This window comes from Myiozetetes cayanensis, unplaced genomic scaffold (assembly GCF_022539395.1).
Source record: "Myiozetetes cayanensis isolate MyiCay16 unplaced genomic scaffold, myiCay2020 scf4, whole genome shotgun sequence".
In the NCBI taxonomy this organism is placed as follows: Eukaryota; Metazoa; Chordata; class Aves; order Passeriformes; family Tyrannidae; genus Myiozetetes; species Myiozetetes cayanensis.
In genome coordinates, this window is record NW_026087631.1 from 38,593,184 (window position 1) to 38,606,313 (window position 13,130).

A 13,130-nucleotide genomic window follows, 5' to 3' on the forward strand; every position below is an offset into this window, starting at 1 on the left:
CTGGGGGAAAGTAATATCTGGAGAGGTCTCTGAGCAACAAAAGGCTACTGGAAAATACTGGCGCTTTTCAAGAAATAGGTCATCCATAAGAACCTCGACATGCAAATAGGTAGAAGGAAGCAAGTTTCTAAAATTTTACATAAGGTAGGTGAAAAAGTAGGGAGTTTTAAGCCTTTCCTTGTCTTTAGCCTATACCTTAGCACCTTGGCAGGCAAGCTTTTACTTTGAAATAAGTAACACTTTGTCAAAACAACACACACTGCAACAAACTGATTATATCCATTGAAGGATTGCAAATACTGGATGTTACTCCTTTAACAGCAGAGAAACAAGAGACACATTTTATTTGGGTTGGCTCGGGTTTTGTTGGTTTTGTTGTTGTTGTTGTTTTATTTTGGTTTGGTTTTGCCTAAAAAAAACCCAAACAAAACCAACAAACAAAAACCTGAATAGGATGGCATACTGGAAGGCTAATTTGCTAGCCTCAGACATACTGATGGCCTTTAAATTTACTGTAAGTATTCACAAACAAGACTGAGAAGTACTTGTGTGTAGCATTATGAAAACATCTTAACACACAATGGCAATCAAAAAGCACTTGCAAGATATCCAATTGTTTAAGAGGGGATACTGACTAACCATGAAAATACTGTGATGTTGCCATACAGAGTCTTCTGGTTTATTGTCATAGGAGTACCAAGTTCAGATACTGTTTGAAATCTATCAAAATATCACAGGAAATGTACCTCAGGCAGAAGAGACAGAGGAGATTGGCAATAAATATCTTCAGGAATATGGAAGGAAGAAATTGAAAACTGGAATAGATTAGTGCAGAGAATGTTATGGAGTTGATAAAACAGAGTGGTAGTTTCCCAGTCTTTGCTGTCTTATAAGCAAGAATACCTAGATGCAGGGTATTTAATACTACCTCTTCTCCTTCTGTCAGTCTCACTTTTAATTTCCTGTGGCAGTAAGCAACATTAAAATGTCTCACAGGCGGGTTGCTATGAACCATGCACTGGAGACTGACTACTTGGATAGAGGAATGTGAGATTATTAGTGCTACAGAGGAGGCTTATCAGGAAGTATCTATCCAGGATTAGGTAACAGTATGGATAGTATCTACAGAAAATAATTACCTGTATGGGTAATAAGGATGTCTGTCATTTACTGATAGTTCTTATCAGGATAAAATATTTATAAAGGTCGTTTCACATTTCAAAACAAAAGCCAACCACTGAGGTCTGGAAGCCAATTGAGGTCTGGAAAGAAACTTCCTCATTGGTTTATCGTGCAATTGTCCATAATGGGGTTCTTCTGACTTCCACTAAGTCATGAAGCAAATGGGTAAAATAGCATGTAATGGCTATCTGCTGATGCTGGATTCAGGACTACATGGCTTATCCATTAAAAATCTGAAGATACTTAGTAAAAATTTGAAATCACGTTATGTCAGTAAGAGTGGTACATACAGATTAAATTTACAATCCCTGGGGTGTCTTTTCTCATTAAAAATGCAAAATTAAATGACAGCTCTGCATTTGAGGTACACACTGTGTTCATGCCTTCTACAATGAGCATATAAAAGGATTAAGAAAGTTTAGTCAAGACTTCATCTACTGCAGAATGTTACAGTTTTTAATGGAATGGTGTGCCCTCAATTTGGGGGTGGATTTGATTCATTTTAACTAAAGGCTGGAAATTCATTGACCTGTTCCAACCCTTTCTGTAAGATGTGATTCCTGAAGAGAATTGCTGTGGATTTGAATACCGTGTACAAAACATCCATCAAGTATTTCTTGTGATTTTTACCATACATTCACCTTCTGTCTTTTGGACCTGGCATTTAGAAGAAAACTCTGATATTTTGAGAATTATTTTCTTGAAGAACCATGCTCCCACCACCACCTTTTTGTTGTCTTTTATTGTCTCTGTAATTCAATCTTTAGAATTTTTTATTGCATTTAACATTATTGCATTCATCTGGAACCAGAACATAAAACAGATGAATATATAGACACACCTATATACATACAGGTTTTAAAATAGAAAATATGCTTTGAATGAAATATAATCTACTTTTAATAACTGGGACTACATGGTTTTGACTAAATAATAATACATGACTAAAAGTCATGTATTAATTGACTGGAATAAATAAAAATCCAAGTCATCTTAACCATTTTTATACATTATACATAAATGTAGATGTAAAATGTAGATCTATGTGGAAAATCATGCATTTTTTAAAGTAATGAATTTTTTCGTGCTCGAAAAAATTGATTGAATGTATTATTTTCCTGATTGGTTTATTCTTTTTATTATTATTATTCCCTTGTAGTCTTCCTCTTTATGGCAGATAAATTCTTACCCCCTTACTTAATTCGTATTATCAGTATGTAGGTAAAGTTTTAAGAAAGTGCATGCAAATTTCAAAACAGATGTCAGCGGGTGCTGGAAAGAGGATGGAGAGTGATGTGCCCTTCTACCCACTACATAGGCTAGTACGTGTTTCCCAGCAGATTTGGCAACGTTCCTAGATACAAGTAGCTTAATATGGAGGTGGCCAGAGGAAGTGCAGGTGTGGGAATTTTGTGCGGAGTTTATGAATCCACAAAAACTGAAGGCGTGTCATTGCATTCTGCCCTATTGTGTGCCATCGCCCCGGGGGCTACCGGAGGCTACGTGCGGACAGCTTTCAGGGACTAGGCCTGAGGCAGGGGCTGAGTGGAGCATCGTCCGAGGCGGTGCCGTTCCCTGAGGTGTCCCAGCGCGTCCCTGCCGAGCGCACGGCTTTGCTTCCCCCTGCAGGGCCGGGTGCTGGGGCGCTAAACCTGCCCGACGCCTGGCAGTGTGCGTGTGTCCCCGCTCTGCTTTCCTGCTTTCCCACTACGGCCAGAGGTGGAGAAGGCATTCTCCCTTCCCTATCTCCTTCTCTCCTCTCCGCCAGTGTCTTACAACCCAAGTCAGCTCTCCTAGGATGGGAACTAAATAAAAATGTGTGCCCGCGACTGCAAACAAAGGAAGCGAAAGCAAACACGGCGGTAGGGAAGGCGCTGCTTGGCAGGACAAACCGGAGCGGGCAGAGCTCCTCGCGGCCATTTGGTGTGAGAATCCGCCCAGTCTCTCCCCGCGCCTCCCCGCCCCTGCCCTCCGCCGCTGTGGGGAGCGGCACAGCGCGGGCGGGGATTCCGCTCCCCCGGCCGCCCTGCACTGGCGCTCGGCGGCGCGGAGAGAGAGCGGGAGCGGCGGCGGGAGACGGGACGCCATATTCCTGCACCACGCCCGCGGAGCCGATCCATTTAAAAGCCGGTCAAGCGCGGCCCCTGGCAGTCCGCTCCTTTCCCTTTCGTCACCGCTGCTCTCTCGCCCACACGGGCAGGGCCGGACCCGACCGAGCCGAGCACCGGCAGGTCCTCGGCAGCGCCCCCCCCCCCTCCTCCCGCCGGAGAGGCGAGCGGCCGCGGCGCCGGGAAGGAGGGGCGGTCGCGACGAACGTCTTCCTGCCGGGCAGCAGCGGTCTCGCCCACCCCGCAAGAGCCGGGCTCCCGCTCCGGGGGCGGGGAGCGGCGGGGAGATGTGTGCGTGTGCGGGGCGGGGGAGGGATTAGCGGGCATTAGCATTTCCAGGGGAGGTGGGGTGGTCGCATCGGAGGTTGGCGGGGGTGTCGGCGGCCGCCAGGGACACTCGGGGATCGCGCAGGCTGCGGGCGGCGGCGAGGGAAGGGAAGCAGCGGGGCGAGGGGCGGCTCGGCTAGGTAGCGCTGCTGCTGCCGCCGCAGTGGATGTTTCCATGTTGTTCGGTGCTTGATTTAGAGGAGAGGAGGAGTTGTCAGCTGCAGGGAGCGGGGATCCGCGCCGCCAGCGGCCCTGCCTTTCTTCTCGCCCCTGTGTGGCATCGAGGCGGCTCCGCCTGCGCGCCTGCCCTGCGGCGGCCCCCGGGCTCTCGGAGAGTGCCTGTGCCCCCCGGGGCCGGAGCGGCGGCGGGGTGCGTGTGTGCGAGTGTGCCTGCGGGTTTAAGGGGGGCTGGGGGCTGCGTCTGAACCAGTTAGGAAGAATGACTCTGGAGTCCATCATGGCGTGCTGCCTGAGCGAGGAAGCTAAGGAAGCCCGGCGGATCAACGACGAGATCGAGCGGCAGCTGCGCCGGGACAAGAGGGACGCCCGCCGGGAGCTGAAGCTGCTGCTGCTGGGTGAGTGCGGGGCTGCCTCCGCCCGGCTCGGCCCGCTCGCCTCGGGCCGTCGCCGGCGCGCACGCCCCAGGTGCCGCCAGGGCTGCAGCCCGGGCATCGCCATCGCCCCGGGCGCCCTTCGGCCGGCGCGGTCCGTGGCGGGGCGCAGGCAGGCGGCAGCGGGGCGGGTCGGCGGCGATGCCCGCGGTGCCCCCAGGCGCTCGCCGCCCCCGCCGCGGGGAGCCACAGGCCGAGCACCCGCCGCGGGAAGCGGGGCGTTTGTGCCCGCCCGCGGGCTTCGCCGGCGGGGTGGGCTCGGTGTGGGAGGGGAAGCGGCGTTCCAAAATGGAGAGGGGACGGATGGCGGGTGAGTGACAGGGTGCGGGGCTCGGGGCAAATGTCGAGGTGTGTGGGGGAGCGATGGCAGCGAAGAGGTTTAGGAAAGGGAGTCGCAAGGCGAGTCGCTGTGCAGATCGATGGTGGCGAGTGTAATATCTGCATTGTTCCGTGAGCTTCGGGAAGGTTGTTAGCTCACCGGTTGCATTTTCTTATTGTGATTTTTATTTCGTGAGGTAAAGTGGGTGCTCGGCATGTGCACCAGCTTGTATAAAGAAAAGGGAGCCGCAAAGGCCCAGATGCACAAGCAAAGCTGAGAGGGAACCTGAAGTGTGCAGGATGATCACAGGATCTTTAATACCATCGGAATCCACCCACCGGTCAGGAAATTCAGTCTACTGTATCGTTTCTCATTAATTAAAGCAGAGCTTGTTTTTTTAGAGCTGCAACTATACAGAGACAGCTTTTATCTAATAACGTTAAAATAAGCCTTTTGAATTAAAATACACCTGCCCGTGTCCAGTGTGAATGTACTGTGTCGTGTAATATGGTTTCTGCGTGGGATTCACAGGCCTTGAAATACGTTTTCACTGCTGTCTGGTGTGTGGATGAGAGGGGATGTTCCAAGTGGATGCAGGATGTTTACGGTGAAGATTATTTGTCTTGGGTCATGTAGTGGTTTATACTGGGGGAGTAAACTGCCTTTTCAATGAGGTAAGGCAAGTTGAAAGAAGTCCGAATATGTTTTAGTGCTTCCATACAAATATGCTATTTCCTGCAGCTTGTCTTCTGGATATGGTGTCAGGATCATTTAACTGTGTGGGAGGGGTGTGGTGAACATGGATGCAGCACTTGCAGTAATAACGTTATGTCTCATTTTGGCCTGGTTTTGGTTTTTGTCAGTGCATGTTGTGACTTTCAGGATTCGCAAAGAAGATAAAATTGCTTGCCCTGGCTTAATATCGTTATGGATGTTTAAGTATGATTAATGACATACAGTTGCTTCAGGAGAGGCAGTTCATGGATTTGACTTATTACTTGGGTCCAAATTGTTTCTGTATTTTCCTGATTTTTCTTGCAGTAGTGCTAGAGACGTCTCTCAAATTTTCAGAGATACGTGAAATTTACTAAACAAGACCAGTATATGTTCCTTAGAGAAAGAATTCAGAGATCCACTTCTGCAATCAGGAATGCAGAGCTTGTGCTGCTTCACAAGGTCCTCCCACTGCTAAACAGTTAAGGCATTGCTTTGGACCAGATGGTACTTGGTGATTTGAGGGAGAATAGAGAAGAAGCCAACCCCTAGAAAAGGTTAGGAAAAACTCTTTTGAGTGCCTGTATAAAAGATTTTTGCATTCATCATCAATGCCAACTTCCAACAGGCTTGTGAAGGCATAAGCATAAGAGGGGTGAACTTTCGACTACTTCATACTTTATAGTGTGTCTTTATACTTGGGTAATAAAACTAGTACAGAAATTGTTACTGTGCACACATTTTTTGTCTTTTGTCAGCTTCTGTCATATGTTAGACTGAAACTGCTTGTGCACATTTGGATTTAACATTTAATGACCTTGTCTTGTAAAATGTGGTGTGGTGGTGAACCACTCTTGGAGTCTTTGTATTGCATAGGGATTTAGGATTCAATGTCTAAACAAATTTTAGGGAAACTTCTTTCATTGGTGGGGGTTTTTGCACTTCTTTTGCACATCAGCACTTTATTTTTGAGTCACTTTCATTGCTTCCCCAGCATAGGCAATTGCTCAGTTGTTAACTTTGTGTTGTTTGTGTGGGTAATTCATATGGTTATAAGACAGACAAAACCATTTAAAAATGAAAAAGTATTCATTAAAAATGCTAAGGCCGGTAATGTGAAAACCATCTGAAGCTGCTTAATGTCATTTGGGGTTTTTTATATCCAGTAGACATTTACTGTCCCATTACATCTCTTACACACTTACTTTTAAGGGGAAAAATCAGTAGTGTAAACATAAGCAAACATGTTTGGTGTTTTTTGTTTGGTTTTGTGTGGTTTTTTTATTTGGTTGGGGTTTTTTGTTCTTTTTTTTTGTCAGAAGTACCAACTTTCCAGTGTGTAAAGTATTGTGGGTCTGAAAAGTGGGTTAAGGGCTTTTAAATATGGGTCTGAAGGATATCCTTTGGCTCATAAAAAGAGCACTAGCACAATTTAAGCGGAGCCTTGTTAAGTGACTGTACATGTTCTTCACACTTGTTGCAAGTGGTAAGTAAAAGGTATTATTAACTCAAAAGGTTCTAAGGCACAAACAAGTGTATCTGTGCCAGGTTGTTTTCTTAGACATGTTTAAAAATTATATGTACACACATGAAAATGTATGTATGTGGCAAACATAAAAAAAAGTAACATTTTTAGATCAGGAGAAGTTTTTTTCCTCCTTAACTTGTGAAAGAGATAGGGCTTTCTTGGAAAATTAGTTTTCTCCTAATTGTTACTGTCTGACACAGACAGTGTGCTTGATACACCATTTTTGTATGTTAATAATATCTTTTTACTTTTCATGGAATCACAGAGTCCAAAATCTGAAGTAATTTGCAGAAAACTTTTACTGTGTCCTGAGATTAATTTTAGGTATTCATTTAAAAATAAACATTCTATGTGATTAAACATTAAAATAGCACTTTTAGGTACTTTATTGTACCTCATTGCTTGTTTTTTTGAGCAGATTAGGAAAAGTATTTTTTTGCTGTTGTAATTCTAGAAAACCAGAATCAATAAATATGCACTGAAGCATATTACATAGTAGTTGTTGTTCAACTAGCATAAGTTGACTATAGTTTTTCAAGGCACTTTGGAACAGATTCAGTCTTGCACTGAATTTGGTTTTAATCTCCTGTATTTTCCAAACTCTTCTGGATTTCATTACTTCTGAACACTTTGCAAAAAAACCCTGTGATGGTTCTCCAGAGCTTACAGTTGTTAGTATCCATCCATTGTTTGCTGTTAGCTATAAAAACACATTGTTTTTGTAATTAGGAGGGAAAAAAGAGGTGTTTTAATGTTTTATATTAACATATGCAAATGTATGTTTCCTGCTTGTACTTTAGGCATATATATGTATGTACATATTTATTTTTAAGCAGAAAAAGCTAACTGCTGTAGTTTTACAGATACAATTTTTCCCTGTCATTCACAGAACTTTTACATGGTCTCAGAAGGCAGCATTTGAGCTTACATGATAGATTGTTGCCATAAACCATCAATCCTAGATATCCTCTGCCTGTAGACCCTATATATTAATATTATACGCTATTCTTTCAGTGGGAAATGCCTTGAGTACCTAAGAAAATAATTTGCCAGTATTGTGCTAGCTGTGGCTACGTAACTGCAAACCCTGGTCAGATGAAGTACTGGAGGTGTGTTTGACAGTGCTATTTTGCAGCATTTTGGTTAGCGTGTGTCATATGCAAAGTGTGTTTTTTAAGGAATAGGTGGTGTCTCTTTATGTTGATATGTCAGTGAAGAGCCTTGCCTGATATGAGTGTCCTACTCTCTGTGTGATAGCAAAGGAAATAGGTGGATGATAAGCCATTTCAATTGGCACAAATGTGAAAAGATGCTTTTAAACATAAGGTGAACATATGCATTATTTCATAAAGCTGTGCCAGCAGAATTAAAGGTTTATATGCAGAACTTGGTATTTTCACATAGACTTAGGCTTTCTGTAGATACGCTGAAGAGAAAGTGGGTCCATCAAGCCAACAACGGCCAACTCTTTTTTTTATATAACTTTTTCTTCAGCTGAAGAAACAATCAAGCTTCCTTATTTTTCCTGTAGTGTGTACTTGTATCAGTCTGCCCTACGCACACTGAACTCTTTCACATAATTTAGGTAATTGACACAGTACGTATTTACAACTGTTAAATGAACAAATAGTTAACCTACATCTTGATAGGTGTTGTAACTAGATTGTTAAACTTCTCTTGCCTAGTAGAAGCTGTTTCAGAGGAAATACGATTTCATTCTGGATGTAAAACACCTTGATATATTCTTATATAGGCATGTATGTCCATATATAAAAATATCTTTTTCTTTTTTCTGTTAGGAAAACCCAAATAATTATTTGGATATCTGTGTGATAATGTGAAGAACATATATTTAGAAAATAATTAGGAATATATTTATTTTTAGTGCCTCACAAGAGGATATTTTCCTTGCAGCAATTGAAAAGGGTTTGTTGCTGTTTTATTTTTACTTCTTGAGAAGTGATCTGCACCCACTGAAGTTAATAGGAACTAGTTGGTGGTCTGAATAATCAAAGAATTCAGATTAAGTTAATTTTATTTAAATGTCAAAGAGCCAGGTGATCCCAAGTTTGTGTGTTACATTGACAAACAGTAAGTGTAGGATGAAAAAATACATGCTGAGTAGAAAAATCTTTTGAGAATGGGCATTTGACTCTGTGCTGCAAGTTAAGAAATACTAATTCTACTACTTTAGTTGCTTCAAATTCATTTTTCTGGGGTATAGTGGTAACAGCAATTTCATAGGGAAGAGCACTTCCTTGCAGTCTCTGCAAAATTAGTGCTGGGGAGGTGTGAAATAAAGTAAGGTAAATATGTGATTAATAGTGACCAGCTTTGCTGCAGTAATAGAGTGCTGTAAACACTGAGCATTTTTTCCTTGCCCAGCTGAATGATGTAGGACTCAGGAAAAATCTGATTCTTGAATGCTACTGTGTATGAACAGCTGTTACTGAAAAAGTATCAAAATAGTTCAGCAATTGCCTTCTATTTACTGTAATTACCAAACCTGGCAAGAACGAAGAGCAGGGAAGCAGTAGAAAACAAAGGAAGAACTAGCATGTAGGAAACACTAGGAAGCCCTATAAGTGGTTTTAGTTGCAAAGAAGGAAGCATGCAGCAGGCTTTGAATATGGCTAACTCTGTGCAAAGAAACCAGATGTATTAGCACTGGATGGCAGAAGTCTAAGAGATACCATAGTTTTAGAAGTTAAACTTCTTCAAAGTTAGTGGGAGAGTTCCAGGAACAGCACAAACATTTTTTCAGGCTAAACTAAAGTTAAAACCTTAAATATTCTGAAAAGTACGTTGTTTCCTCAATAAGTAAAGCTGATCCAGAGACTAAACTGAAGGGTGATTTGTCTACAAATTTTTGTCCTTTGTGGATTTTCAAAGGACAGATGGCATGGAATAGTCAAACTACTTAATTTGCACACTATGCTTAGTGTTTAACAGTACTGTAAAGTTTTATCCCAGTACTCAATGCAGATGGTGTTGCCAACAGAAAAGTGCTGTTGATTTCATTTTGTGTTCGAGAAAGTGGTGCAGCTATTCCAAAACAAAAATAAAACCCACCAGGAAGATTCCTTCTTTGTCCATCCATTAAGGCAGAATTATCTGGAAAATACTGGCATGAACTGTTTGGTTTAGGTGAGCCCCACTGTGGTGCTTCAGCTCATCTTTCTGTGAAAAGCAGGTGGTGTACAATATGCGCATTGCTTGAAAAAAGGAACATCAGAAATTTGATGAAAGGGGAAACACCTTGTGATTCAGTAAATTGAAAAGGTAGAGGCTGTGTCACTAGTGCTTCAACACAGCTGAGCTGCGTGTTGACACCTTCATCTGGGAGTGCTGCTGTTTGTAATTTAGATTGACCTGCTTTGTGTGTGGAAGATGCATCTGTTAGGAATGAATGAGACTAGGCAGTTTGGTACCCAAGTCTGGACCTGGTTTTGTCTCAGAGCAAACTCATGGATAAAATGTCTACCCAAGGTCCTGTCCTCACTGATTATCTATGTCTTTTGTTTTATATCTAGGAGAATGTCATGGTGGTCCTTCTTGAAGTATTTTGCAACTCAGTCCCACCTGTCAAAAATCTGTTGAAGGAAGATTTGTTTTTCCCAAGGAAAGCTGTGGAAAGGGCAGTTAAAATTTGAAATACGTTATATTCTCGCTCCCACACCTGATCTTCTCTTCTCTGAAGAGATGAGTGCGGTTAGATCCTTAACTCCTTTATTTACTGTACAACACACCTCTAATCTTAGTATCACCAAATGTGGATCAGAAGGGTGCTTTCCCTGATGGGGTTAGCCACCTTCAAGTTAAATCCAAGGTGGAAGCTCAGGTTTCTGTTCTGTAGAAACTTGGTGTATCAGGATAGATAGATAGGTAGATAGGTAGATAGATAGATAGATAGAAACTCAACCTGCTAGAGATTCTTTGAGTAAATGGCAATCAAGGTAGAAATTACTAGTTTAGTTAAGATACAGGCATGAAATCAAGCTAAAGAAATCTCATTCTTGATCATGGTTTTACAGACTGAGATACTATGTAGTGGGTATGTCTTAGGTACATTTTTAAATTCTTCATTAGGGAAAAAATATTTTAGATTTAATAGTATTGGTTCTTGCAGCGTAAACTATACGTTACTGCTTAGTCCTCAAGTGTGTCTGTCACCGTATGTGAGCTGTATGCTCATTGGCCATTATCACACTGCTTCTTGGTTGTTGGCTAGTTCATTCCTCCACCAGCTGAAAACTCAAAAGAAACAAGATAATCTTTGTCAGGAATCTTTGTACTAAATGAGAACCTTTCTGTGAGTTAAAGAAAGTTGCTTTTATCTCCTTGTTCTGTAAACCCACCACAGGAGTTTTTAACTCTGAAAGTCTTCAATGTTAATGGTAATAGTCTTGCTTATATTAGAGAATGTTGAAAAAGAATGCTGAAAGCTATTCTAGCCCACATTTATGGGTGAATAGAGTCATCCAGAAAGCCAAACGGAAGGCTTCTGTAGCATCAACTGCTAACTTATAAGGCCTGAAAGACTCAAATGCATAGAAGTCCAAAAAGATGCTGTCAGTCTTTGATTTTTGGGGACTGATCACACTTGGAACACTGAGGATTAAGTATGGAATATATATTTTGCTGATACCGAATTTAAAAATTTACAAATGGATTTTTTGCCTTTTTTGAGTCTACTGTCTAGATGGTGTTGAAATGAGACATTACTGTTGGTAGTGAAAACCTTTCAAAGATGGTTTGCAAAAAGGAACAATGGAAACAAGCAAAAACCACGAACAACCCCAAAATACTCCTTTTTAAAGTTTGCTCTAGAAAGTATCAAGTTCACTTGATCTTTTAGAAATCAAGGTTCACATGATCTTTTAGAACAGAAAATAGTGATACTTACAGTACTTCTCACTTGTATTTCTTTTTGTTGGTTTGTTTGTTTGTTTTTAAAAAGGAAGTAATGGTAGCCTGGAAACACAGTCAGTGTGTGGTTGTGCTGGGGAAAAAAATCTAAAGAATAAAACACGTGTTCTTACTCCAGTATTTGAATAGCTCTGGTTAAAGTCTCATTTTCTTATTTTAATTTCTTGTTTATGTGTTAATGGAACCTGACACTTTGTCACTGTTTTTGAAAATACTTCAATCTTCATGTCAGTTTTAACCTCCTGTCCTGAAACTGCCATTTTTTATTAGGGGTTATTATGGCAAATGCACCTGGTCATTATTAACCATGACGGGATTGGTAGCTTATCTCAGAGTGCAGGCCACCAAGCAGCTGTCTGACTAACTTTTGAAGACTGCTGACCTTGCCCATTATTGAAAGAAAGACTTAGAGATCAAAGTCCATTTATTTCATTACCATTCTCCTAATCCATCCAGACTCCTTAAGTGAATGTTGGGAGGGGGGTGGGTTCATCTGGGAAGTCACAGGTGTTGCATGTTTCATGCAAAAGAATTGTGTAAATTCCCCAATGACAAACTTGAGAAACTTTTTTTGGTTTTCTAAGATGGGGAAACCTGTTTCGCAGTTCTAAAACTCAAACCCAAACTCAGGCTATAACTCAGCTTCAGTCTTTAAAGAATATCTGTTCCACGATCTAAAGATACATTAAAATATATAGAAGACAGGGATGTGACTATAGAGTCAGCCAACAAGGCTTCACAAAGGACTAACTGTGCCCAACTAACCTTGTGGCCTTCTGTGATGGACTAACTGTATCAGTGGACAAAGGAGAGCTAGTGATGTCATCTCACTAGGCTGCTGTAAGGCCTTTGATACAGTGTCCGCCACACCATTCTGACTGTTAAATTGGCATGAAATAAGTTTGTTTCACTTGTCACAAGATGGACTCTTCGATGAAGAAAGAATTGGTTTGGTGGCTGCATTCAGAGTTATGGTCAGTGGCTTAATGTCCAAGTGGGAACAGTAATCAGTGGTGTCTCTCAAGGAATCATACTGTTTAATATCTGAAGTGGGATTGAATTGTGCCCTCAGGAGATATCCAGGTGACACCAAGCTAAGAGGTACAATTGGTACACTTGAGGGAAGAAAACTGGGCCCGTAGGAACCTCATAAGGTTCAACAAGCCCAAGTGCAAGGTCCTGGGTGAATTGCCCCTGGACTGGGGCAACCCCTGTCATCAGTACAGAGTAGGGGATGAATGAATGGATCGAGAGTACCCCTGTGCAGAAGGTCATGGGAGTACTGGTGAATGAAAAATTGAACATGACCTGGCAGTGTGCACTTGCAGCCCAGAAAGCTGGGGTGTCTTGGACTGCATCAAAAGTCTGGCCATTAGGTCAAAGGAATTGATTCTTCTCTGTTGAGATCCCAC

The 13,130-nt window shown here is 42.3% G+C and overlaps 1 protein-coding gene across 1 annotated transcript in view; it reads left to right on the forward strand.

The window, feature by feature from the left end:
- Positions 1–3,704: 3,704 nt before the first annotated feature.
- LOC126647476 (guanine nucleotide-binding protein G(q) subunit alpha) overlaps positions 3,705–13,130 on the forward strand; it is a 128,875-nt gene continuing 119,449 nt past the window's right edge. The window contains exon 1 of the mRNA XM_050329775.1: positions 3,705–4,192. Within this exon, the coding sequence (XP_050185732.1) occupies positions 4,057–4,192 (136 nt within the window). The 5' untranslated portion in view covers positions 3,705–4,056. The remainder of the gene's footprint in view (positions 4,193–13,130) is intronic.